This window comes from Fukomys damarensis, unplaced genomic scaffold (genome assembly GCF_012274545.1).
Source record: "Fukomys damarensis isolate Sample0158 unplaced genomic scaffold, DMR_v1.0_HiC HiC_scaffold_17, whole genome shotgun sequence".
Lineage (NCBI taxonomy): Eukaryota > Metazoa > Chordata > Mammalia > Rodentia > Bathyergidae > Fukomys > Fukomys damarensis.
Window position 1 is genome coordinate 16,779,317 of NW_022900929.1, and position 27,586 is coordinate 16,806,902.

General features: G+C 45.0%; 1 protein-coding gene across 1 annotated transcript in view; it reads left to right on the forward strand.

Annotated features, from left to right (window-relative positions):
• Nucleotides 1-27,586, forward strand: part of Col26a1 (collagen type XXVI alpha 1 chain) — a 128,393-nt gene that overhangs the window by 41,464 nt on the left and 59,343 nt on the right. The window contains exon 3 of the mRNA XM_019206727.2: nucleotides 1,524-1,621. Coding sequence (XP_019062272.1) covers nucleotides 1,524-1,621 — 98 coding nt within the window. The remainder of the gene's footprint in view (nucleotides 1-1,523; nucleotides 1,622-27,586) is intronic.

Below are 27,586 nucleotides of genomic sequence, written 5' to 3' on the forward strand. Positions count from 1 at the left end.
CCTGAAGCCCAGCTGGGGCTGCTCCTCACTGGAAGGTCCCCTCACAGGCAGGGAGAGCTGGTTGCCAGAATGCTGACAAAACATGATTCAAGAGGATTTTCAAGAAGAGAAATTAGTGGAACAGGATTTTCCAGATTCAGAGCCCGACTTCTGAAATCCAATTTTAGATATTTCTGCAACTTGTGCGTTTTCCTGTCAACAAGGGATCTCTGGATGGCTCGCCTGCTGCTCCCAATTAATGCGTCATTTTCCCATTCACCGATTAAGTTGCTTGATGAAATCAGCAGATTTAATTTTGTGAAGTCACGTTAAAGGGGAAGTTCTGCAAATATGACCAAGCAGCACAGTTACAATGATACACGTAAAGTAAATAAGAACAGCTGAACGCACCCCCTCACAAAATTTGGCTGTACATTGAATGTCCACTCTTGCTTGTTTGTTTTTCAGACAGGGTTTCACTATGTAGTTGAGACTGACCTTGTACTCACTATGTAGTTAAGTCCAGACTGGTCTTGAACTCACAGCGATCCTCCTGCCTCAGCCTCCCGAGTGCTGGGATTACAGGCGTGCGCCACCATGCCTGGCTAATGTCCACTCTTCTTGGTGTTTTACAAAATGATATCAAACTTATGTGGAAGAGAATTTCTGAGCTGGATGTGGTGATGGATGTCTGTAATCTCAGCGCCTGGGAAACTGTGGCAGGGAGATCAAAGGTTCGAGGCCAGTCTGGGATACACGAGACCCTATCTCAAAAACTCAGGTGGGGAGATTTCCACACTCGTGTGTAGAACTTTACCACTGGGAGCCACACATTTTTCAGGAGCTGTTTAAACTTTTATTTTGAATTTTATCTATTTATTTAATGAAAAATTTTATTTTTCATTCAAACATTTTTAAAAGCAGCAGTTGTGCGTGCACGTGTATGTGTTTTGATGATTGTGGGAATTGGACTCAGGACCTCTAGATGGTCCTTTTTCATTTTTTATTTGAGGTAGAGTCTCGATAAGTTGCCTGGGCTGGGCTGGAACTTGTGTTTCTTCTGCCTCAGCCTCCCAGAGTGCTGGGAATACAGGTACGAACCAGCATGCCCAGCTTCAGGAGTTTTTATTGCCTTAAGTGACCCCCTAATGTATTTGGAGATGTCATTAAAATGTCCCACTGCCCAGAGATGCAGACTCAGTTTCACGACTGCGACCACAGGATGGCACAAAGTGGGTGCTCAGTAAGAACTCTAGACAAATCACACAAAAGGAGTAATGCCTGGGAAAAGGTTAGAATTTGTGAGTTGGGGGTGTTTGGCACTCTTGCTGGTTTTAACGGTATTTTTCTTTTCCGTTTTCATATCCCACTCAGTGTGCAGGACAGTTCCCACGACAGGTGGCCACATTTGGAAAGGTGTGGAAAGCTCACACGGCAGTGAACGTGGAGCTGGGGTGGTGGAGCAGCGTGGCCGTCTTTGCAGCACTGGGTCTGGGGTGGCAGGGAGCCCGAACTCCCTGACTCTATGCTTGTGTTAGTTACAGGACTCTCATCAGACCCACATACAGGGTGTCCTACCGCACGGTGACGGCGCTGGAGTGGAGGTGCTGCCCTGGCTTCACCGGGAGCAACTGTGATGAGGGTGAGTCTGCCGGGGACGGGGCGCCGGGGACAGGGTGCCGGCCCGGCTGGTCTCTGATGGCTGTGGACATCCCTCCCTGCCGCCTTTCCACCTCCGATGCGCAGCTGGAAGTTCTTCTTTCCTTCTCTCAGCCACCTCTGTGAGCCCAGTGCTGTGGGCTGGCCGGCCTGAGGGGGAAACTGCCCCTGCCCGTGGGCCCAGGCATGGGGCCCTGTTTGCACTTCTGGGTGGGGGATGGAGGAACCTCATGGGCTCTGATGTCGGGGAGGGCGTTTGGATTATGCTTCTTTCTCCAGGTTTGGCTCTGACGCATCCAAAATGAGGTGGGCCCTTCCCTCCCAATCCTCCAGGCCAGCCTCAACCTGGATCTGGAGCCCAAGAGGCCAGACAGTGGCCTTCAGGGGAAGACAGAGGTGGTCCACGGAGCAAATTCCTGTCACACTTGTGACCAGGGAAGGCTGGTCCAGACTAAGGAACAGGTGTGCAGCCACCTGGGTCCCCAGCAGAGCTGGGGGTGGGGCACAGAGGACAGTTTTGCATTTGGAAAAAGTAATTATCCTCAAGCTTGGCTTTCTGACAAAGTCATTCTCCCGTCTTTTATTACTTAATTGACTGTTTTACTATGTATGTACAGTTGTCCCTGGGTCCAGGGGGAACTGTGTCTAGGACCCTCTGCAGATATGAAAAACTTTGGATGCTCCAATCTTTTACATATAAGGCACAGTATTTGCATAAAAGTTACACACATTCTCCTGTGTCTTTTAAATTAGTGGTCCCACCCTTTTTGGCATTGGGGACTGATTTCATGGAAGACAGTTTTTCTGCAAATCAGGGAGGGAAGTGGTTTTGGGATGATCCAAACACATAACACTTATTATGTACTTTATTTCTGTTATTATTACAACCTACCAAAATGCAGAACTGTGGGAGCCCTGAGTTTGTTTTCTTGCAACTAGACGGTGCCACCTGTGGATAATGTGAAACAGTGACACCCAGAGGGTGTTGCTGATGATCATTGTACTCCGTAATCTCATTTTGATTATGGTTACTGCAGAAAACCCTGCTTCACAAAAACGGGATGTTGGAAATGGAAGCGGGCTTTTTAGCATTTCTGTGGCAATCTCAGGGTATGTTTTCTTGACTTCACTCCAGAATGTATGGAGATTTAAAGTTGTCTCAACATACTTTAAAGGTCACCATCATTTGCAGTGTCAAGCAGTTGATTCTCTTCCAGCATACACAAAGTCATCACCTTGGCTTAGTTACAGTTGGGTCTTGAATTCATTCCTTCCAACTTCAGGGGTCCTTGGTGGTTGGAAAGTAAGGTCAAAGTCTTCTGAAAGCTGAGATAGGTGATCATGCACTAGTAGGGAGGAAGAAGGCCCTGGCTCAGCCTTTTTCAAAATGTCTGCTAATGTGTGAAACATGTCAAAAATCCCAATGTTCATTCATTGCCCGTATGATTCCAGTTTGGCTTTGAATGGATCCACTTTATCTGGAAACTTGAATACAATTACGGCTCTCCCCTGAACTGATAGATTGAGTTCATTGAGCAGATTGAATACGTCACATGAGTAAGCAAATTTTGCAACCTGTTCCATGTCACTGAAATGTGCTGCCAACGGTGACTGCTTTTCTAGAAAAAACTCTGGAGTGACTCTCCTACCTCAAAACCTCTGGTGAAAGCCACCTCACTTCTGGGTGTAAGGGGAGATGTGTGTTTTGTATCAATTTCCTCACAGAACTGTGCAAACAGACACGAGTTAAGGGCATGGATTTTATTGTCGGTGATAATTTTAATCACATCCTGCAAAACATTAAGTTCAAGTAACATTTTTCAGACAGCTAGCATTTCTATGTGGAGGACACAGTGAGTAGACAAACATTCAGAAGCAACCACTTTGACGTGAGTGATGAAACCAGAAGACCTTCCAGTCATGGATCCTGTATCCACTCCAAACAAGGACCAGTGCCGTTTTCCTGATATGTAATCATCCAGACTTGAATAATCCTGTAGCTGTGCTGATGGTTGGCAACAAGGTACATATAACATGCACACCCTCCCGAAAAAACATACCACACAAATACATTGTTTCTTTGTTTTCAACGTTGGTAGACTCATCAACTTGGATTTTAAAACATAGTGACTAATTAATCCTCTGTAACAATTGTTCCTCAATATTCTCTGGCAGTTCATTAATTAATCTAGTTATGGTGCTATGCTAGCTGAAAGAGGAACATGTGGCACTGTTTGAACTGTAGCCTCTCCTAGAAGCTCATAATAAATGTCCTTAGCAGCAGGTAGAATCAACTTTTCTCCAAGAGGAAAGGGCTTCTTGGCTTTGGCAATGCAGTTAGCCACTAAGAACAGTGCTGTCAATGCATGCACATTGGATAAAGTATTGGCCTTCAATAATTGCCTCAGTTCTTTGTGTTCACATATTTTTCTTTTGAAAAACTCCAAAGGCTTGTCTTTTAATGCAGAATACTTGGTCTCCATGGGGCAAAGCAGTTTTGAAGGTTTTATGGCTTCATTAGGTAGCTGGCTGCTGCATCTTATACAAAGCAGGCTTGGAGAATGTGAATCTCCTGTTTCAAAAAACCTGCAATTTGAATGAGACTTTTGGTATTTTTTTAAATGCAGCTTTTGTTTTGTCGGCAGTCTTAAAGTCTTCTGTTGTCTCATCATTGGTCTTCTTCCCCTTTTTTAAAAAAATAATTTTATTAAAATGAGAACCAAGATCTGTCACGTGAAGGTACAAGATCTGAATGGTAAATGTAACTGTACTGTATACTTAAAAAGTACCAATAAACTCAATGAGAAAAAACAAAGCAAAACAACACCCACAAATTAATTTTATTCATACATTTGACATCTACAATATAATGACATTCATTGTTGGAAATTTGTACCTTTACATAATCAGTCTTGGTTCTTATTTTTTCCCCATTTTCCTGCCCTCCCTTCAACCCCTCCCTTTCTCCCTATCTACACTTAGTTTCCATTATTTTTCATTTTCTCATACTAATTCCATTCTTATCCCCTTTTCAAACAAGCACTCCAATGATGTCTGTCTGTCTATCTGTCTGTCTGTCTGTTTTACCTATTTTGGCTGGAGTTAGCTCATGGACTTACCAAACCTGTGAGACAAGTGCACAGTGCGGGAAAGAGGAAGGAATGGAAGTGGAATAATATGCAAGGTGCATATGAACTAAAATAAGTGTCAAATTCTGACTTAAAGCCTGCCACCAGATGCAGCTTAATTGTGACTTGCCACCCACGGATAGAGTTTTGATATGAACCTTCAAGCAATTGATTTCTTAAAGTTTCTGTGCAGTTAAATGTCTTTGCTAGTGTTAATCTGTATTCATAGCCACTCCCCAGTGTTAGCATCACTGCCTCAGCTGCATGTCAGATTACCAGGCATTAGGTTCTCATAAGGAGTATGCAATCTAGATCTCTTGCACGCACAATTCCCAGTAGTATTTGAGCTCCTATGAGAATTGAATACTGCCAGTGATCTGACAGGAGGCAGAACTCAAGCTGTATTACAAAATAAGGGGAATTGCTGTACATTCAGATGATGCTTTGCTCCTTTGTCCATCACTCATTTCTTGCTTTGTGGCCTGGTTCCTAATAGACCAAGGAGCAGTAGTATGACCCAGGGGCTGGGGACTCCTGCTCTCAGTCACCTGCAGATCACTTAAAATACCTAATGTCATGTAAACACTATATAAATTGTTGTTCTACTATATTGTTTAGGGAATTTTAGTATATGGGCTATTGAAGTGAGCACATATTGTTTAGGGAATAATGACAAGGAGAGTTCCTATATGTTTGATATGGACACAGTTTTTTCCAAGTATTTTTGATCTGCAGTTTATTGAATCTGAGAATGTTTTCAGATATAGAGGGGCTGATGCTCTATAATTTTGTTGTAAGTGGCCTGAAACCCTGTCATAGTCAGTCTTGATTGTTAATTTGACTGGATTAAGAGACCTGGGAGAGGGGATTGGATTGTGAGGCTGCTAACCTCATCAATGAATTAGCTCATTGATAAATTCATAGCTGAGTGGGCTCTTAGGGCCTGGGACTAACTGGACAATGTAGGTCATGTAGGTGTGACCCTGGGGATCATATCTGGTTTCTGGCCCCTTCCTTTCTGACTCTTTCCCTGCTGTTTGCTTCCTGGATGCCATAGCTGCTTTCCTCTTCCTTCAAGCCAACAGGCCATGGACTGAAGTCTCTGAAACTGTGAGCTAAGCTCAACCACTCCTCTTCTAAGTTGCAGGTGTCAGATATCTTCCCCCAGCAACGGGAAGGTGACAGATATAAACCTTCTTGGAATCACTAATAGTAATATAATAATTCTAGAGAAAGCAACAATCACAGTGATGATGCTTCCAAGGCCCGTGTATCAGACCAGAGATGGAAGAAGGAGCTGGCTCTGAAAGGGACTGTGAAGTGCCCGGTCCTGGAGGGGCCGGTCTGCACTTGATGGTTGTGGTGGGGTTTACAAGGCTGACCTGGGCCCTTTTCAGGGAGAAGCAGGAGGACCTCAGAGGTGAGGGGTGGAGGGAGCTGAGCTTCCCCATGGGAGAGGTGAGGCAGTCAAGACCCAGGATACAAGGGATGATCAGAAATATGGTAAATGTTTAAATTAAAATTTTTATTACAATAGAAGATAAATTGCCATTTTTTTCCCTTCAAAATATTCACCCTCACTTCAAACACACTTACTCCATCATTCCCGCCACTTTTGGAAGCAATTTTGGAAGTCTGCTTTCATGAAGGTCTTTATGAAGTGTGATTAAAAACATAAGATGAATGCTGCTGCTGAGTTGATCCACCAAAAAGACAAGCTTGTGAAAATGTGCCGGTGAATTATCTTCCACCTTATTCGCTGGATCTGGGACATGTGACTTTCGGCTCCTCCCCAAAGTAAAAATGACTGTGAAAGGGAAATGTTTTGAATCGATTCAGGACATTGAGGCAGCTGCAACAGCATAACTAGAGCCGTTCATGGGCGAGGACTTCCGGAACTCGCTGAACTGAATGACTAGCTCCCCCAGGCCCCCTCCAGCAGCACTTGGATCTGCCATTCAAGCCAGAGCCATGGCTGTGGACAGAGGTGTCTGGTCACCCCAGAAGAGCAGGCAAGCCTGCTGTCTGGATTCCGCATGAGGCTGCTGAGATGATGTTTCTAGGAGTGTGCTTGGTTTACCCTTAAGTAACTGCCTGAGCCATTCTCAATGATCAATAAAATGAGGGGCGCTGAGCTCCACCCAGAAAAACACAGGTGGACCTCTGTCGGGGGTACCACTGAGGCCTTGTCTTCAGAGGCCCTTTTAGTTTTAGGGGTGCTCTGGGTCCTTCCCAGCCCCTAGAGCCTGGGAGCTCCGTCTAGGTGCCATCATGCCTCAGCCACTGTGGTTTTCACATCTGCTGCCCCCATAACCCCTTATTCCCCCCATTCTTCTGAAAATAACTGAGCCCTGACCAAGCAAGCCCCTTCCTCCCTCTCCCAGAAGCCCCTGAGAGTGGAGCATATATTTTTACTATCTCTTTTTGGTTGAGCAACTAAATGAAGTATGAATGTCAAAATACTTAAATCATAATTTTTAGACAAGGAAATAGTGCATAATGCTTTATTTAACTAATTTAATGAAGGAAACAGCAAAATAACAAAGCTGATTCAAAAGATTAGAGAACTGATCTATCTCTATATCTATCTATCTATCAATCATTTATCTATCACCATTCATATGTCTATCTAACTTATTTATTTATCAGTTCATCTATCCATCCGTCCACAGATTGGGTATGACTTATTACAACACAAGGGAAAAGATTAAAACCATCCAATGTAAAATAAAAACCTGAAATAAGATCACATAGTTAGATCCTACAAGGCAATAAAAACAAAACCTTTGGGACTATTAGTCTCTCTATGGCACAAAGATCATTGAACATTCAACTTTGCAGAACCTGGGCTGTAATTCATAGTGGATGGGCAACTTAGGCAAAGTGTCAGTCTTCCAGTGTGTGGGATGACACTTAAGCCAGCTCAGCAGACAGTATCCTGGCATGATTGAAAGGATAGGCTGTTCCCCACTGCCCTGCTTCCATGCCTTGGATAATTCTTGTAGACTGAAAGCGTGAAGCACTGAACCCTGCTCTTGCAGGTCCAAGGAACAATCCCGCTGACTGGGCCATTTGACCACCAAAGCAGGATCGGGGGCCCATCCTTCTCAGTGGAGGAGATGAGAATCAGGTAGGAGTGACTGAGCTGGCTAAATGCTCCCAAAGGTGCCCAGACTTGAGGGCTTGGCATCTCAAGAAGAAAGTTCTTATCTTATAAACCCCATCAATACTGATTTTCATTATGCTCACCGGAAACATCTGAGTTTCCTGGGCTAATTGTGAAAAGTTGCTGGCCCCTTTCAAGATCTCAGCCTGAAAGCCTGATCAGGCCCTCGATGCTGAAGGAGCCTTCTGGGCTCACGCATGTTAAAATGAGCAAGCAGAGCGCCCACCTCCTCTCAGGGAGGGATGCATTTGGCCTCTTTCAGCAAGATGAGCCTGGGTTAAGTGGTCACTGCCCAGCTGTGGGAGGAGCTGCAATCTTGAGACGGAGGAGTTGGCAGTCAAGGAATTCCTGGGAGTGTGAGAGCCAGTGTGGGCTGGCTCCGGAAAGCCCTTGTAAAGATTTCACATCCCAAACAAGAGTCAATAAAGACAGCGGGCTAAATGAAGGCCATGTCCAGAGCTGTAGGCACATTCCTAAGGTGGCTCCTGTGAGTCCTGCACCCTGCATTCCCAGTCAGTTCTCACTCCTCTCTCTGGGAACCCCTGCAGGTCAGGGAGGCACCCCAGTGGGTTCACTGGGTGCTGGGATGTCCAGGGCTCCCTCCAGGCTCTTGTTCTGTTCAAAGAATTGGGCAAGACAAGTGAAAAACTTAGAGCTTTTACATTTATTTTCTGGAACTGGGGATTGAATGCAGGAACTTGTGCTTACCAGGCAGGTGCTGGTGCTGGTACCACTGAGCTAAATCTCCGGCCCTCAGGTTTTATATTTATTAAAGGTATTAAAACACTAAGGTGCTATGTTAGTGGGAAAAAATAGTCATCATGAAAAAATTAAATAATAGTAAATGCTAGAGAGGATGTGGGGAAAGAGGAACCCTTCTATATTGTCGGTGGGAATGTAAACTAGTATAACCACCATGAGAATCAGTGTGGAGAGTCCTCAAAAAATTAAAAATAGGAATTCCATTTGATCCAGCTTTCCCCCTTCTAAGTATCTTCCCTAAAAGAGTTAAAGTCATAGGTAACATATGGAAACAGCATACATGTTCATCAACAGATGAATGGAATATTATGTACAGGTACAAATTCCCCATGATGAATGTGATCAATTATGAATATCAAAAATATAAAATTAATTTTTAAAAACCCAGGTGAATGGCCAAGGAAAATGTATTTATACACAATGGAGCACTATTCTGCCACAAAGAAAGATGAACTTGAGACTTCATAAACAAATGGATGTAACGTGAGGAAATAATGTTAAATAAAGTAAGTCAGATACACAAGTTTAAATATGATTATGTCTCTTACACGAGAATCTCTCCTCTCTCTCTGGCACAAAATAGGAGATAGATAAATAAGAAGGAGGCAGAAGTTTAAAAAACTCTCTCAATTATCTATTGTGTTGTTTCAAAAATATTTTAAGACAAATGATAATTTCTTTCTCTTTTTTTTGGTACCAGGGATTGAACTTGGGTTCTTGAGCTTGCAAGGCAGGTGGCAGAACCACTGAGCTAAATCCCCGGCCCTAATTTCTTTCATGTATATAACTCATGAGTGAATGTGGGAAAGGAAACAAACCCTGCACACAGAGTGGGTTACTGAGAAAGAAAGAAGGCATTGGCCACAAGGACAATGCCCACTGTCTTTTATACCCCATTCTGACATTGGATCTAGGCTGTGCTATCAAAAACCTGCTTGATCTTGTGCCAGAAGGATTGAAGTACCATTCTCTGACTGGTATCAGGCACAGGGCTCAGAAGCTGTTGTGCGCATGAGTCCTGGCCGTGATTGACAGGTCATGCCCTTCTTATTTCCCTTTTTATTTAATCTGACCTACAAGCCTATTGGTTGGTGCCCCTTGAACCCAAGTACTTCCCTCTTCAGTAAGTCTACCATCTACATTGATTGCTAAAACAATCAGTGCATTAATCTAGTGCCACACACCCATGATCCAGTATCACACACTAATGGGCCAATATCACACATTCATGATCCAGTCAAAGCCCCACCTATAAGTGCTTGAGGCTTTGGATGACATCTAGATAGATACCATTACACTTTGTTGAGAATTTTCAGCATAAGCTTTGAATCTTATCAAATGCTTTTTCTGCATCTGTATTGAGATGGTCATGTTTTTCTTAACCTTTTATTATATTACTGTGGCCAATTACGTTAGTTTTGAATGTTAAACTGACCTTTCATTCCTGGGAATAAATCTCATTTGGATGCATTACCCTTCTGTATATTTCTGCATTTGTTATTTTTCTACGATATTCTTTCCTTGTGATGTCTTCAGTGCCTTTTGGTTTTAAGACCTATTGCAGGTCTCATGAAAGAGTTCCTTCCTCCTTTGTTGCTGAAAGCAGTGGGGAGGGTATATAAAATTGTTATTCCTTTTTTCCTTAAATGTCTTATAAAGTTAAAAATCAAACTTTATGGCTCTAGCTTTTTTTTTTTTTTTTTTAGTTTATTGGTACATTTTAGGTATACAGTACAGTTACATTCATCATTCATTATTGGGATCTTATACCCTTACATGACAGGTCTTGGTTCTCATTTTTTCCCCTTGTTCCTTCACCCCCTCCTCCCCTCTCCACTAACAAACACTTTATTTCCATTTTTTCATTTTCTCATATATTTTTCTTTTCCCTTATTACCTTTCCCCTACCCTTCTCACTTTCCCTCACCTTTAGCCCTTTTCTTCCCATGGCTCTAGCTTTCTTTTCTTTTCTTTTTTCTTTTTTTGGTACCGGGGATCGATTCTATGAAGAAGTTTTTAATAATTAATTTTCTTCAATAGATATAGGACTGTGCATGTTTCCTGCGTCTTATTTTACTGGTTATTTTTGCATTTCAAATCATTTTTTTTGTGTAATCACTCACCTCTTTACATATGTGTAATGTATACATACCAGAGTCTAGTTCAATACATTTTGACTCCATGTGTATTTCTGGAGCTCTTTTTCTGTTTTTATTTTTGTTTTATGAGACAGAGTCTTGCTATGAAGTTCAGGCTGGCCTTGAACTCACTATGTAGCCCAGGTGGGCTTTGAATGGCAGCGATCCTCCTGCCTCAGCGTCCTGAGTGCTGGGATTATAGGTGTGTGGTGCCACTCCCAGCTGGAGCTCTCTTTCTGCATAATGCGGTTCTTTCTAATACCTGGCCCACCAGATTTACCTTACCGTGCCGGACTCTGATTTCCTTCTCTCTGGTTCCAAGACATTGTCGTGTTCTACCTGGTCCCCTTCCCTCTGCGCTGGTCTCGCAGGTACCTCCAGGAGTCACCTGTTGGTTTTCCTTCTCTCCCAGATCACTGTTCTGTGTGCCTCATATTAAATGCCTATGAGCATTTTCCCACAAATTTTGCTGAACTTCCTGGTTGTTTGCTGTGTGAAAGCAAGCTCAGTATGAAGTAGTCTTAACATGTCCTCCATGGTTGACTTTTCCATTCTACTTCTCAGTATTATTTCTTGATAGTTTTTCTAAGGATTACAATGTGCATCTGTAACTTACAATAAATTTAGAGCATACATAGGACTATTCCATACAAAAATGGAAGGAACTTTCAAAAGTCTAATTTGATTTATCTATCATTTTATAACATGTTATCATTTTTAACATGTTATTGTCTTATATTTTAAGTAACAATAGGTTGCACATTTTATAGATCAATGTCACAAGTTTTACATTAGTCAGGTTCTTAGAGAAGTGAAAGGAGGATTTAAAATCTTCCATTCATGCCAAGTTATCATTTTCACTCATGTTTCTTTCTTCTTGGAGCTCTAAACCTGTATCTGATACCCTAGCCCCTCAGCTCCAATAAGTTCTTTCAGCTTTTCTTGCAGTACAGATCTGCATGGAATCAATTCTTTCTGCTATAAAAAAAATTTTTAAAAGTGTTTGAGTGTCTGTTTTACCTTAATTTTATTTATTTACTTACTTATCATAAAATGCACACAACACAACAATTACTCTCCTGACCATTTTTAATATAAGTAATTCAGTGGCATTAGGAACATTTGTTATGTTTTATGACTATTTTCACTATCTGGTTCCAGGAGGTTTTTGTCTCATGGAAGGGAAACCTCATACCCACTAAACAGCCATTCTTCCTTTGCTCTCCCACAGCCCCTGGATACCACAAATCTGCTTTTTATCTCTAATGATTTGTCCATTCTGGATATTCCTTAGAAATGGAATCTTAGAGTATGGGGCCTCTTGTGTCTGCTTCCTTTACTCAGCATCATATTATGAGACTTCCTCCACCTTGCAGGATGTAGCTGAATAATGAATAGTATTCCATCATATGGCCAGATCATATTTTGTTTATCCATTCATCAGTTGATGGGCATTTGGGTTGTTTCCACCCTCTGGCTATTGTGAATAGTGCTGCTATGAACATGTGTGAGCAAGTTTTTGTTTGAACACCTGTTTTCAATTATTTTGGTTATATACCCAGGGTTGGAATTGCTGGATGATATGGTAATTCTATGTTTAACTTGTTGAAGGACTGCAAAATGGTTTTCATAGTGACAGCACCATTTTACATTTCCACCAGCAATGCACGAAGGTTCCAATTTCTCTATATCCTCTCTACTATTTTATTTCCCATTAGTCTTTGAATAATATTTTCTTAGAGTTTGTAATTCTGGACTGTTTTTTCAGTACATTACCCAGAATGATTGTCCCATCGTCTTTTGGCATTCATGGTCCCCGGTGAGAAGTCTGTGGTATATGCTTAGTTTTGTTTCCCTTCTAGCTGTGTCTTTTCTTCCTCTGGTTATTTTCGAGATTTTTCATTATCCTAGCCTTTCTGTGGTTTGACTAAGATGCTGTTAGGTAGAACCTCATTAATCCTACTTGGGGGCATGGTTTCTTTGAGCATCCTGAATCTATAAGCCCATTTTCCGAAAATGAATCAGGAAAACTTTGTCCATTATTTCTCCAATTTTGTTCTTCCCTATTCTCTCTTCTCTTCTCCAAAGAATTCAGTCACACGTGGTAAACTGCTTGATATTGTTGTTAAGGCTTTGTTTGCTTTCTTTTTTGTCTCTGCTCTTTGGATTGGATAATTTCCATTGATCTGTCTTCAAGCTCATTAACTCTTCTGACAACTACAATCTTCTGTTAAGTTCATCTAGTGAATTTTTCCTTTCGGATAATACGCTTTTCAGTTCCACAATTTTCAAGTGTTTTTTCCTTATTCTCATTGTTGCTTATATATTTCTGATAAATTTTCTTCATTTAGTCATAACTTATTTTGTATCTTAGGATATATATCTTTTAAATTCTTTTTTTTGGGGGGGTACTGGGGATTGAACTCGGGACCTTGTGCTTGCAAGTCAGGCAGCGGCACCACTGAGCTAAATCCCCAGCTATAACTTTTAAATTCTTTTCTATTTCTAATATGTGGATCTTCTTGGGGAATTGTTTATATTTATAAAAGTTGCCCTTTTCCTCTCTCCTTCCCTCCCTCCCTCCCTTTCCTTTTATCTCTGTCTCCCTGTCTCTCTCTCTTCTCTTTCTCTCTCTCTCTCTCTCTGGAAGCCTTGAGTGACATGTTGTGGAGATTTTTTTTTCATTACCCTGAAGATTGCTGATTTTTGTTCTAGCAAGCAGTGAGATTGCCATACACTTGTGAAGGCTCAGCATTTATATTTTATTGCGACGGGTAGGTAAAGCCCTTATACCTGGGATGTAGTTTTTGCCTTTTAGACAGTCTTTCCGTGGTTTCCAAAACAAGCCCTAGGTGTTAACTAAATCCCTAACTTGGAGAAACTGACTCACTTGTTTCCCTTCTTGGGGCAGTGGCTGACACCTCTCCTGGGCATCTGCAGCCTCCCTGGCTGTGTACTCCTGAGTCCATTGGGCTCTGCCCTACACATGAATTGTTCCGGGGCCAGCCAAGGAGTTCGGGTGGGGGTCTGTGCAGGTTGTAGGGTTCTGTGAGCTCTGCTGTAGCTTCATCCCTGGTTAGATTTCTCCCACTGGTTCCCAGGTCCTCTGGCAACCAAACACTGGAGTTTGGACTTGAGTTCTGGCTGCCCTGCCTTGCCTTGGAGAAAAGCCAAAACCTGTAGGATCTTACAATACTCGTCTCCTTTTTCAAGGATTGAATCCTTTCCACTTTCTGCCTACAGCTTATTGCCCTCTCATGCCTTCAAACAATTGTTTTTTAAAAAATATATATTATCCAAAGGAGTTAGTGTGATACAAGTTACTCATCATGCCTGGAATTGAAACTCTGGGAACACTGTTTGAGCTAAATCTCTGCTCACACCTTGCATAATTCCCTTAAGATGAATTCCTAGGAGTCTGCTGATTACAGTGCTGCTTAGTGTGAGGTTCTGTAAGGCGGAGGGGGTGTTGTCATTCCCTGCTACACTTTGTAGGGCCCAACACAGAGCCTGTAATTTACTTGGACATATGTGCATTCCTGTGTCTGTGTGTGTTGCTGGAAGTGGAGCCCAGGGCCTCACATATGCTAAGCACATACACTACCAAGAGCTACACCCCAACCCCTAGCTAGGGTTCTTTGTAAGTTGCTGATGGGCTGTGCACCCAGGGCATAATTTCTACCAGTACTGATCAAAAGAGTCAGCACTGTATGTGGGATAAGGCACCAGTCCTTCATCGATAGGTTTACCTTCTACCATAGATGTTCCTGCTGTGAGTTCCATCTGGTTGGCAGCAGAGGTAACACCAGCGCCTTTATCAGCCTCATTGCCTGTGACTCATTTCTCACCTTTCACGCAGCATTTTGAAATGTGGTCAGGGCTTTCAGTTCCTTGTATATTTTCTGTTCTGTAGGTGCAGAAACTGAGGCTCAAAGGGAAGAAGACTTGGTCACATCCTCAAGCTAAGGAGTGGCCAAGGCAGAGCTGGAAGCTGGGTCTTTTTGTTCCTCATGGATCCTCTTTTTTTCAGTGCAAGGGGTGGACCCCAAGGGCCTTGCTGGAGCCACATTACCACCCTTGACAGCTGCTTTTATTCCAAGCTACTTGGGGCTTTGAGGTTCTGGGAAATCCCCCCTGAAGTTGTCTCAGCCCAAGGGCAGCTGGATTCTAGGCTGGCTCCTTCCTGCAATACCTAAAGTTGTCTATCAGTGATTTAGGAGCCAGGTCTCAGATTGCCTTGGTGCTATGAGACTTGCCACAGATACAGCTGATGTACTCAACTGTCAGAAGATGCAATGTTTGACTGAAGTACTAGATATCTGCCCCCCTTCTTTTTTCCAGCTGGAAATGAATCTGGCCAGGACTGGAAATGAATCTCAAGGGCCCCCAGACGGGCAAGGGCAGGCCTGAGGCACAATGACTTAGCTAGTGCATCCAAGCATGGCTCCAACTGATTTGTGTCCAAGGTGAGGCTGCCCTCGAACCGTGGCTCTAGCTCTGCATTTGAGCTCGTTTGTGTTTGGGATGGCTGAAGGTTCAAAGCTAGACAGAGTACTCAGAGGAGGAGGCTGCAACCCCTGGCTGATCTGCATAGCTCAGCATTTTAGGGAAATGCTTCCCAGTGATTCTGATGATATCTCTGAGGCTCGCCTTCCAGGCCTGTCATCAAAGCTAGGGATGAGCAAAAGGGCTGCTTTTTGAAATGAACCAAGTGCCCATGGGGTTCCAGGTACTGTGCTGGATGCTTGGGTCACAAGGGAAGCTCAGGAGCCCTGGGGTGTGGAGGCAGAGAAGTGAGCGGATAATTCCACTATTATGAAGGAAGGGCTCTGCTAAAGGTCTGTTCAAGATGCTATAGGTCGGTGCCCTGGGTGGGCCTGGCCCTCGGCATCCAAATCAGCGCCCTTGCTCAGCACCTCACCTCTCTAAAGAGTCTGTGTTTCTCCCCCATCATTCCTTCCCATAGTCCCTTTAAAACGCTCATGCATCTCTTACCTGTAGGAAAACATCTGAAGGGCTGGGCTGCAGCTCAATGGCAGGGCACTTGCCCCCCACACATGAGGTGCTGGGTTTGGTTCCCAGCCTTGGAAAACAAAACCAGAACCGAGGATTGAATCTGCACACCCTTTCCCACTGCCCTGTCTCTGGCTTCCTTTCTTAGCCAAGCTACTTGCAGGAGCCGCCCAACTTCTGTGACTCAGTTTCCTTGCTGTCAGAGTCTTCTCCAACTTGTGAGGTGACCGCCTCATTTGTACCGCAGGGCTTGAGTTTCGGGAGGTGACCAAGTGGTAGCACAGTGAAGGCAATGGCACCACAAGAAGTTAGTGCTTACATTTCCCACGAGCATGGGGACTTGGGCTGGAGGCAGAAGCAGAATGAAGAGAAAGCTGAGGCCACAGCCTTCATTAGGATTTCTGCGGGGAGTGCAAAGCAGGGCAAGTGAAAAGCGTGGGAACGGCCAGCTTGCGTCCTGCTACCAGCCTGTGGGTGAGGGAGGCTGCCTTTAGGAGCCTGATGACCTAGCACCACGGAGATTTGAGACCGAGGAAATATTGTCTCAGTGTGTGAGAACTAGGGATAGGGGTGGTTGGCTTGCATATGAGGCATGCTCTGAAGAACACTGTTTCTTATATTTAGGAATTAGCTATTCCTGGAAGGAACAGTCCCTTCCTGGGTTTATAAGATTCCCAAGCTGGGTGTGGTGGCAAATGCCTGTAAACCCAGTACTCTGGGAGGTTGAGGCAGGAGGATCTCAAGTTTGAGCCCAGCATGGGCAATTTAGAGACTTAACTCCAAAACAAACAAACAAACAAACAAACAAACAAGACTAAGGCTGTGACTTAGTATGAAGGTCTTCCTAGTAGTTTCAAAGGGGCCTGGGATTTGGCTCAGTGGTTCTGCCTGCCTGCTTCGCAAGCGCAAGGGTACAAGTTCTATAACCGGCACCAAAACAAACAAACAAACAAACAACCAAAAAAAAAAACTTCCCTGTAGGTTCAATCTCCAGTAACACAGATTTCTAACTGCATAAAATACAGAAAAAAAACCCCAAAACACATGATGAATATTTTCCGGTATCTTCTCATGAATGAACTCCATGCAGATTATGTCCTTGTGCTGACTGGTGAGAGCTGGAACTGGGAATGTTTCTTGAATGAATGAATGGACAGATGCCCTTAAAGGCACTGTCCCATGTGTGACATGGGACATTTGGACGGCTGCATCTGACCATCCCCATTTTATGGATGTGTAACTGAGGCTTAGAGAAATGTTGATATTGATTATGTGAGGCTCTGTTGCAGCCACCAGGAGAGGTGAGACAGTGACAGAGAACAGGAAGGAGTCCACCTCTCCGGCCAGCTCTTTGACTGGCTGAGGGGGCATCTCCTGGGCCATGCCCATGCCCACTCCTAATACCTTCATCTCTGCCTGCGGACGTCTTGCAAACCTTGTACCCTGGACAGCTGGAGGAGGAGTGCAGGGCGAGTTCCCGTCCCCATCTGCTTCTGCTCAGCAGATACCAGACCTCGCAGTGAGTTCCCGGGCCTTTGATCCTCCGTCTCCACCTGGAACGCGTCCAGCCACTGGGATGGGTTTTGTTGTCAGACGAGCATCTTTCGTCACCTCCCGTCATGCGGTGAGGGGATGTAAATATCCGCAGATGTCATCTGCCTGCTTTTTCCTGGAAAGTACTCACCCAGGGCTGGCCTAGGTCATATAGTGCAGCGTGTGACTGGTCTGTCTGCGTATTCAGGAACTCGGAACTCCACAGACCACTTCTTCTCTCTCCCCTGGCCTTTCACAGTGGTGGCAGGGGCCAGAGTGACACCACGGGGGATCATTGCTAAGCCCATGCGTTTCCTGAGCCTCTTCTGGGCAGCATTTGGCCCCCCAGGGGGAGCCTGGGCGTGTGCCCAGGGCCTGGCAGGACCTTCTCGTCACTTCTGTTTCTCTTTCTGGGCTCTCCAGGACTTCGGTGTCCCTGAGACCTCCATGCCTCTGACGATGGGGACACAGAGGTTGAAATGGGGAGCTTCAGGTGAGGGACTCTTGGAGGAGGTCTGTAGCCTCAGACTTTCATTCTGCTGGGTCCTGGAATGCTGAGGTTTACTGATTTTGGGGTGCAGGCATGGATGGTGGGGTTCAGCTTCAGGAGACATGTGCTGTGTCTTCTGATGCCTTTTCAGCCCCTGAAACTCCCTGGCAGGTGGAGGAAGGAAAGTGGAGTCCTTGCCCTGAGCCTCTGACTGTGGAGGTGGCATCACAAAGCTGGGAGTGGGATTTAGGCAGGAACTGGATAGCCTAGTGAGCCCACCCATCACCGTCCCACCTCTGCAAGGACTTGAAGCTCTCTCCTCCTCGCACACATGGAGATGTGTACTTGGATTCTCAGTCCTAGGTGGAACGATTCTTGCTGCTGACCTGGTTCTCCTGCCCCAGGGGAATGTGACCAGTGAACCCCATCTGGCCCAAGTGCATGGGGCTTCAGTCTGCTCCTGACTTTCCTTCCAGGAGATGAGCTCCAGTTAAAAGTCATTCTTTCTGCATCTTACATGGTGGCACATACCTATAATCCCAGCACTTGGGAGGCTGAGGCAGGAGGCTCTCAAGTTGGAGGCCAGTTTAGACTTTATAGTGAGTTCAAGATCAATCTGGGCTAAATGGTGAGACTCTGTCTCTAAAACCAAAGAAACAAAATATTATTTTTTCTAATGCTTCGTGGCTGACCCAGGCCAGCTTGGGGTTCCCCTGGGAGTCTAGACTGTTCCCTTTGTACCTTGGAGCCTGGGCAGGGGCAGGCTTGGTAGCCACTTATCCTCCCATGCTCCTGAGTAGGACAGCACTGGGATGGATAGCGCTGGCTACACAAGACAGCAGGCCCCTTCCCATGTCACCGGGAGCCCATGAATCTGTGTGGTGATTATATAAACAGGATGAGCATGGTGCAGGGCAGTGTCACCTTCCCAGGGACCTGCATGTGTCCCCCAGAGTGAGCCAGGGTATCTGGTAGGGACAGACATTCTCCACTTTCCCTCTTCTTGTCACTTGAATTACCAACTGCCTTGCACAGGTGGCTCAGCTTCCCAACTAGAGCTCCAGAACCATGGCAGATGTATCGTGTGTCATTTGTCATTTGTCACTCCCAGCTTCTCCCTGCTGAGTGATCCCCTCCCCCAGTTGGACCGCGGAGAGGCTTCAGGCTCCAGCAAATCCTGACTGCAGCTTACTGTGTGTACAAATCACTTCCTTCCTGAACCTCAGTTTCCACCCCTGTACTTGTCTCGAAGAATTGTCAATTACATTGCTTTGTGGGGGGGTGGTACTGGGGACTGAACCCACAGCCTTCACACTGAGCTTCATCCCCAGCCCCTTTTTATTTTTGCCTTTATAGGACAGCATCTTGCTAAGTGGCCGAGTTTCCTAGGCTGGGCTCAAACTTGTGAGGCAGGCAGTGGAACCACTGAGCTAAATCTCCAGCCTGGGCTCAAACTTGTGATCTGCCTTCCTCAGTCTCCCAAGTTGCCAGGATTTCAGGCATTCATTGTAACAGCCAGCTCATATTGTATTTTAAATTAGGCGACATGGCACACAGCAAAGCCCATATTAAATAGTTTTCATGCTATCGTTATTCCCCAACTTGCCCAGTGCTAGGTATGATGGTATCAGACACACAAATTGACTGGTTTTTGTCTTCCCCTATGGAATATGGATGCTTAGGGCCAAGATGGACCCTGAGACTTTGGTTATGTCCTGGTGTGTGTGAGGGGGGGTGGGGGAATTCAGTCTCTGCATTTCTTTTGAAAAGTGAGGATCCAAGTACAGATTTTCTGGGTACCAGGGGCCCAGAAATAGGGCCCTCCAGCTGACCAGTGGCTCTGGGTAGCCCTGACCCATGAAGGGTATCAGGAGTCCCTGGATGGAGGTCAGAGCCAGTGACTTGTGCTTCAGGAGTGGGAGATTGGTAGCGGGGGTTTGGAGTCCCATAGGTGGCATGGACAGAGTTGGGGTTTGAGGCATGAAGTTATGACTTCCATAAGTCACCCACTTGTCAGTTTCTCCTCTGCAAAGGAGGCCACAGGGGGCAGTATTGCGTGTGGGGAGACATCTGATGTCTGTGACACCCCCTGCCCCAGCCCTGTGTGCCCCACACAGCAGAGCTCGGGGCTGCAGAGAGGCCGCCATGACAGTGATGAGCTCTGGTTATCGTCAGCTCCCAGCAAAAAGAGGGTGCTGTCTCTAGACACGTGGTCAGGTATAGATTAGGGAGACAAAGCAGCGTGCTCGGTGGTTAGACCATAAAACTTTAGTGAGAGGCTTCTGTGTCTTGAACACATACAGAGAAAGGTGGTAAGGTCAGGAGGGGGAACATTTCACTTCTACCTTGCTTCTCCGAGGTACGTGGGCACCTCAGGAGTGGCATTGCCTGGCACTGCTTTCTCTAGACCTGGTTCTGGAGCTGTGATCTGCTGTGCTGGGAGAACCTGGGGCAAGCCTTGCAGGGCCTTGGTTTCCTCATCTGTAAAATGAGGCCTGGAGCTGGGCGTGGTAGTGTAAACCTGTGACCCCAGCACTCAGGGAGGCTGAGGCCAGAGGATTCCAAGTTCAAACCCAACCTGAGCAACTTAGTGATTTAGTGAGGCCCCGTCTCAATGTAAAAAATAAAAAGGGCTAAGGATATGGCTCAGTGCAAAGGCCCTGGCTTCAATCCCTAGGGCTGGAGAATCTTCCAGCATCAGGGTAATCCACAGATGAAGGGCCTGTCCCATAGGACTGCTCCACTGGGATTCAGATGCCAGCCTGTAAACTCAGAAATTTTCACAACTCCTGGTCCAAGTTAGATGTTTTGTACTGGGGTTTGAACCCAGGGAGCACTTTGCTACATCCCCAACCCTTCCTGCATTTTATTTGAGCCAGAGTCTTGCTAAATTCCCCAGGTTGGCCTCAAAATTGAGATCCTCCTGCCTCAGCCTCTTAAGTAGCTGGGATTACAGGTGTGCGTCACTGAGCCTGGCTGAAAGATAGGTTTGTTTGTTTGTTTTTGTCTTTGCTGTACTGGGAATTGAACCCAAGGCCTCACACAGGCTAGTCAAGTGCTCTGTCATTGAGCTGTGTGGTAGATATTTGATGTACAGAATTCAGGAGAGCACTTTCCTTGTGATTATAAGGAAGCCAAATTCAAGAGCCATGTGGGCAAGGGGCAGAGGTTGGGGTGTGGGGCGTCACCCTCCAGCACTCCTGTGAGTTCCTCCTGAACTCCTGTGAGTTCAGCAGTATGGAAGCTCTGTGAGCCCCATTATTAGGGTTGTTGTGTGGGGCTGCATTTCCTAGGTCTGATTGATTAAGTCACTGGGCATTGGTGATTCTGTCACTAACTCCCCTCCCCTCCTTGGGGACCAGGGGATGGTGCTAAAAGTTCGTATTCTTTTGTCACATGGCTGGCACCTCTGGCCACCAGCCCTGTCTTGAAGCTCTCTAGGGACCCAGAAAGACTTACTCACTGGCATCAAGTCAGAGTAGAAAGGAGCTTGTGAGCAACCAAAGACTCTCCTACTGCTCAGGAAATTCCAGGAGTTTTAGGAGCTCTGTGTCAGGCACTGGGGAAAACCCCAAATATATGCATTTCATTTTCTCACAGACATGAAGGCCTTCTGAAAGGGCCCTGGAGGCTTCTGTGTGTGCTGAACACACCCTCCTGGGCCTTAGGTATGGGGCAAGGAATGCCCTGGAGTCTGGCAATGACTTTCCTTGGTGCCAGACCCTGGGATGTGACATTAGGGTCTTCTGCTCCCAGGGCATCCAGCTCAAGAGCCCCACCCTGGCCATGCAGGTGCTGGTGACGGCAGAGACTGAGAAGAGTGGCCGAGTTGAGTCACACTTATGCCTTTCCTGAGTGGGTGGACCCTTGGGTTGTGGGACAGTGCGTCAGCGTGCTGTGCCCCATAGCAGTGAGATTCTAGGACTTGTGGACAGGGTCGTATCCCTCACACCCTCCCAGGGAGCACCAGCAGCTGTGATGATGCCAGCTTTCTTCTCGCCAAGCGAACTGCCATCAGGTCCCATTTATGAGGTGCCCCATGTTCTCGGGAGCCTGTAAATCCTGGAATCCATGGCTCAGACCTTTACTCCTTCCAACTGAAGTGTTGGGGGGCCTCCAGGGACCCCTTTGCTCTTCACAGGGAGTGTTTGGCTCTGGGTCTCCAGTTCCTATAAGAACCTCCTCCGTATTCTTTATGGCCAAGCATTGCCTGCATTTCCCAGCGTAGGCTCACAATGGTCCTGCCTCACTCTTTGAATAGTGATTTATGGCTTAGGTGTCTCATTCAGTGCTTCTCTAACTGGCTTGGAGATCTCCCCTGGGTGTTTCTCTTCCTGGCTGGTCTGTGACTGATGGTTAGATCTTCTCTGATGCATTTTGGTCTGTGAGAATGCCAGAATGGAGAAAAAAGTAGGAGTTGGAACTTACAGGCAGGTCTGGCCCCACCACCTCCTAGCTATGAAATTGAGCCTCACCTTCCCCATCAGGGAGATGAGGAAATGATGTTTACCCTGAAAAAAGGTTTGGGAAGTCTAGATGCTTCTAGAAAGTGCCCAGCACCTGGTGGGCACCTAGGAAATGGGCCCAGTGCCTGAATATGCTCACTTAGAATTATTTTCTTTTACCTTCCTAGTAACCCCATGGAGCCGATGGGTAGCGGGGTGTGCCCGTTATACAGGTGTGCAAGCTGAGGTCAGGTGGCTGAGTGATTAGATGAAGGCCATACGGATAGTGATTGATGTAGACTAGAAGCTAGAAATGATGGTTTGTACCTAGATGTCTCCCAAGAGGCTCATAGGCGAGGCTTCAGGAAGGTGATTGGGATATGGGGACTTATACCCAACTTGCTTTCGCAAGGTGGGGCCTGGTGAGAAGAGGCGGATCACTGTGGGTGTGAGCCCAGGTTCTGTCTCCCTTCATGGCTCTTCCCTTGGCCCTCTGATTCCTGTCCACCCTGCCATAAGCAGCTCTCCTCTGCCAGGCCCCGCTGCCATGCCATCCTGTCTTGGAGCTGGCTCACGATGGACTGAAACTATGAGCCACAATGAATCTGCCTTCTTTTAAGTTAGGTATTTTGTCTCAGCCGAGAGGAAAGTTACTCAGACACGAGGGCTCACCATTCTTCTGCACTCCACTTGAGGAGGAGGAAATGAAAGCAGAAATGGTAAGAATAGAAGACTGCATTTTTGCTGGGTTGGTGCTGAAGGTGTAGGGGAGACAAGACAACTAGGTTCACAGCCAAGATCCCTAAAACAAAAGACATAGTAACATGTTCATGATGGGGCCATAATTCATGTCTCACTGCTGGAAAGCTCTGAACCACCAGTGGTACATACATAACTGTCCCATTGGGTAGCATGGGACTGTCCCATTGAGTGGTATGGGACAGTCATGTCTATACTATGGGTGGTTCAAGTTGGCAGCAACACGTTAGGAAGAGAAAACCATATATTTAATATATATTTTACCTGACACGAGGACCTTTAGAAACCAAGACCTAAAGAAACAGGGATGCCTGTGTGGAATGCTTAGTGTGATGAGGAGTGGACAATTATGAGGAAAGATGATGGGAGAGAGTGGGAGGAGCTAATAGTAGGAAACTGGGAGAATGTTATAGTTTAGATCTGAAACGACCTCCCAAAGTCTCCTGTGTGTGAAAAGTGAATGGATCATGGGATGCTATGCACATCAGTGGATTCATCTATTCATGAGTTTGTGGCTGATGGTGCCTTTAGGAGGTGGGGCCTGGTTGGAGCTCACCGGGGGTATGACCTGGAAGGGAATAGTTTTGTGTCTGGCTCTTCCTCTCTCTTTGTTTCGGGTTGCCAAGAGGTGAGGTGCTTCCCTCCATCATGTCCTTCCACCATGCCATTTCTGCCTTAAAACTGGCAAACCATGGACTAAACCCACTGAAACCAGGAGCCAAGGTAAACCTCTCCTTCTTTAAGTTGTGAGGGGTGGGTACTGTGTCCCAGTAATGGGAATGTGACTAATACAGATTAGCTAACCTGTTTGTTCAGGCTCTTATGTGTCCCTGTGTCTTCCAAGAGAAAGCCATTTATTCCCACTTGGCATAAGGAGGCCACACACGGGGCCTTAGGACCTGCATTAGAGGAAGGTCAGAGAATTCTTTTATGGCCTGTTTCAGGGGAGAAGGGCAGGAAAAGTTCAGAGTGATCTTCCCTTTTCTGCTAGTTTCTCGAATGCCAATGTACCATATTTTTGGGTACCTTGAGCCCCATGAATAGAGAAATAGGGGAGCTGGTTGGTTGGTTCCACTGCAGACTAGGTTTTCATAGGTCTCATTCAGAAACTATAGGCAAGGGTGGATTTCAGGGCTAATGGGTCACAGGCTGGACTCTTGGATTAGGAGTGTGTATGTATGTGTGTGTGTGATGTGTTTATGAGGTATGCATGTGCTAGCATGCATAGGATGAGTGTGGTGATTATGATGTTGTGTATTCACACATGCACACATGTTGGTGCAAGGGGCACTATCTGTTTATAAATACATAGAATCAGCTACATGGCCACAAAAGGATCCAATTGACATTCTACAGTGTGCTCTGTTGCTAAGCATTGATATACAGTAGATGTATTCAAAGCATTGTTTTTTTTTTTTGTATGGGGGATCGAACTCAGGAACTTACACTTGTGAGGCAGATGTGGTGCCACCGAGCTAAATCCCCGGCCCAGAGTGTTTTTGACGTAATGATCTTTTAAATTTTTTGGTTTTTCAGGCTGTGACCTGAAAATACCTGAATACCTGAACTGTTAGTGTGAATTGTAAAGCTTCATGTATCTACAGGATATGTGTGCTGCGTGTATGGGGTGCACTTGTGCATCAAGCACCGGATATCAGTGCATGTTTGTGTGTGTGTGTGTGTATGTGTTAGTGTGCAAGCCGTGAGATTTATTTGTGTGTAGTGTGTACAGATGTAGAGCACGTAGTGTGCATGTAACAAGCCCTCAGCAACCTTCTCTTGAGCTGAGAAAATATGTGTAGTCTTAGACCTGGAAGGTATAGATCCGGCCCCCTGCCATCTGGGAGCTGGGTGGGGAAATGGAGGCAGCGGGAGTGCGTTGACATTTAGGATATAAATTTGCAATGGATTCCTCAGTTTCCAGTCACACTCAGACCTCCCAGCGTAGTTGGTATTTTTTGGTTGTTGTTTGTTTGGTTTTGTTTTTTTTTTGATACTGGGGATCAGAACTCAGGTCCTTGCACTTGCAAGGCAAGCAAGGGGACCTCTGAGCTAAATCCCTGGCCCCGCATAGTTGATATTTTAAAATAATGGAATCCTTGGGTTTTTCACATGAGTGTCCAAACTTTTGGCTTATTGTGGGCCAAATGTAAAATATAGAATATATAATATGACATATAATACAATATGAAATATGGTTAGTGTATATAAGTAACAAAACTTTCTTCATTTGCTATATTTTTATGACAACATTAAAATGAAACAGTACAACAGGATCAAGTTTAATAATTAAATATGAAAGCTCACATGTATACTTAATAAGAATGAATGGACTCCTGTCTTTACAGGCACACATGCATAGGGAGGTTGACATCCATAATGTAATTGCTGCATTTAACTCATAAGTCACACAGGGGCTTGCAATGCCCGATACACAAGGGTTTTGATTAGACTGTGTGGAGGGCACAGGAGGCCTTCAGCACTGCACTGTGTCTTCCCCTGCCTTCCCTTTCTCAAGTCATGGAATTTCATGGAAATTTTCAAGTCATGGAAAATATCACTAGAAGTCACATAATAATGTTAAAAGTTTATGGTCTCACGGGGGCATATTACCAGCTGTCTGAGGCTGCTTGGGTTGGACGTTGCTGCTCCAGAGAACGAGTCTCTAGTGGAGGACCCAGAGATTTCCTCCTCCGCAGAAACCCATGCACCTCCATCTGCCTTCACGTCCAACCCAAGAACTTACTGTTTCGGGGAGGGGTTTGCAGTGGTGTCCACGAGGTCATCCAACTCTGCTTGCTTAGCTTCTGGTGGGCAGAGGGAATCACCGTTGATTAGTCTTGTCTGCAGTTTCTGTTATCCTTGTCAATTTCTGTCTTTAAGGAAAACACACCCTCTTCTGTCGTGCTAGTGGGCTTTCAGGGCTGTGTGGTGGTAAATGAGTGGCTGCTATCGGTGCCAAGAACAGCTGAGCCAAGGAAATGGAATGTCCCCTAGCAGAAGCAGGTCGCAGCTCAGGGCACCTGGGTGCGGCAGTGCGCCTTTTACCATCCTAATGGTAAAACAGAGTTTTTAAAACTTAGGTAAGAAATATTTCAATTTAACTGAAAAGTACATAAAACACCCCATAAAATACTTATATACAGACCACTGAGATTAAATGGCTGCTAGTATTATGTCATATTTGCTTTAGTGTTTTCTTTCTTTCTTTCTTTTTTTTTTACTTTGAAATGATCCAGAGCAGTGTGTTTTAAAGAAATTAAATGTTACAGGTATGGTTAAAGAGGAAGTACAGCTAAAGCTCCATCCTACATACTTTTTCTCTTCCCAAATAGGACACTAATTTCACACTGGTGTGTGTCACTCCCAGGAAACAATTTTGTACTTTTATTACATACATTCTATGTCTATACTATTGTGCATTTTAAATTTTTCATTGTGATTGTTGAGTTCATCCTTTCTGCAGCTCACTTTTCACTGAAGGCAGTTGTGAGATCTATCCACATTGACTGTTTCACTATAGGTTCACTGATTTTTAACTGCTGTGTGGTATTAGACTCTACAGCTATACTACAGTTTGTCCATTTACTGGAAGATATATTGCTTCCACTTTATCACTATTGTAAGAAAAGCTGCAGGGACCTGTGGGTCCCTGTACATATAAGCAAAAGCTTCCCAAACTGAAAATATTTATCTTTAACTCCTCAAAATATTGTCAATTACTCTGTAAGCTCAGCATTTCAATTTCCATTCCAACAACCAAAATTTCCCACACTCCTAGCCAGTATTTGGTGTTACTAGACTTAGTAATTTTTGCACACTGATAGCTGAGAAATTGTATGTCATTTCAAAACTTACATTCCTCTAATACATTAGAGTTTCAGCTTCGTTCAGTTTCTGTTTGTCCCCAAATTATTGTATCTAGTCATGACTCTTTTTTTGGTACCAGGGGTCGGACCTTGAACTTACAAGGCAGGCGGTGGCACGACTGAGCTAAATCCCTGCCCTAGACATGGCTCTTAATGACAGCTTAGCAGGGTATAAAATGCTAGCTTGGTAGTTATTTTTCTCTCTGCACATTGGAGGCATTATACCATTACCTTCTGGCCTCTGTTGTTGCTGTTAGATTATCTTTGAAGGCGATTCATTCTTCTTCCTTGGTTGATTGCAAGGTTTTATCTTTGTCTTTGCTGCTCAACAGATTTATGATGATTCATCTAGGTGTAGATTGACTTGGTTATCTAGAGATCACTGTAATTCCTGAATCCTTATGTGAGAATGCTTATATTCAAATTAATTCTAGAAAATCCTAAGATGTTATTTCTTCAGAGTTTGCCTCTTTACTATTTTCTCTTTGCTTCTGGAATCCTTTTATACAGCCTGTAACCTCAGTCTATTTTTTTTTATATTTTACTTTTTCATTTGGGATAGTGTTACCAGATCCAGCTTCTTTTTTATTAATCTTCTCCTTAGCAATGTTCAATATACCTTTTCATCTGTCATAATTATATTAT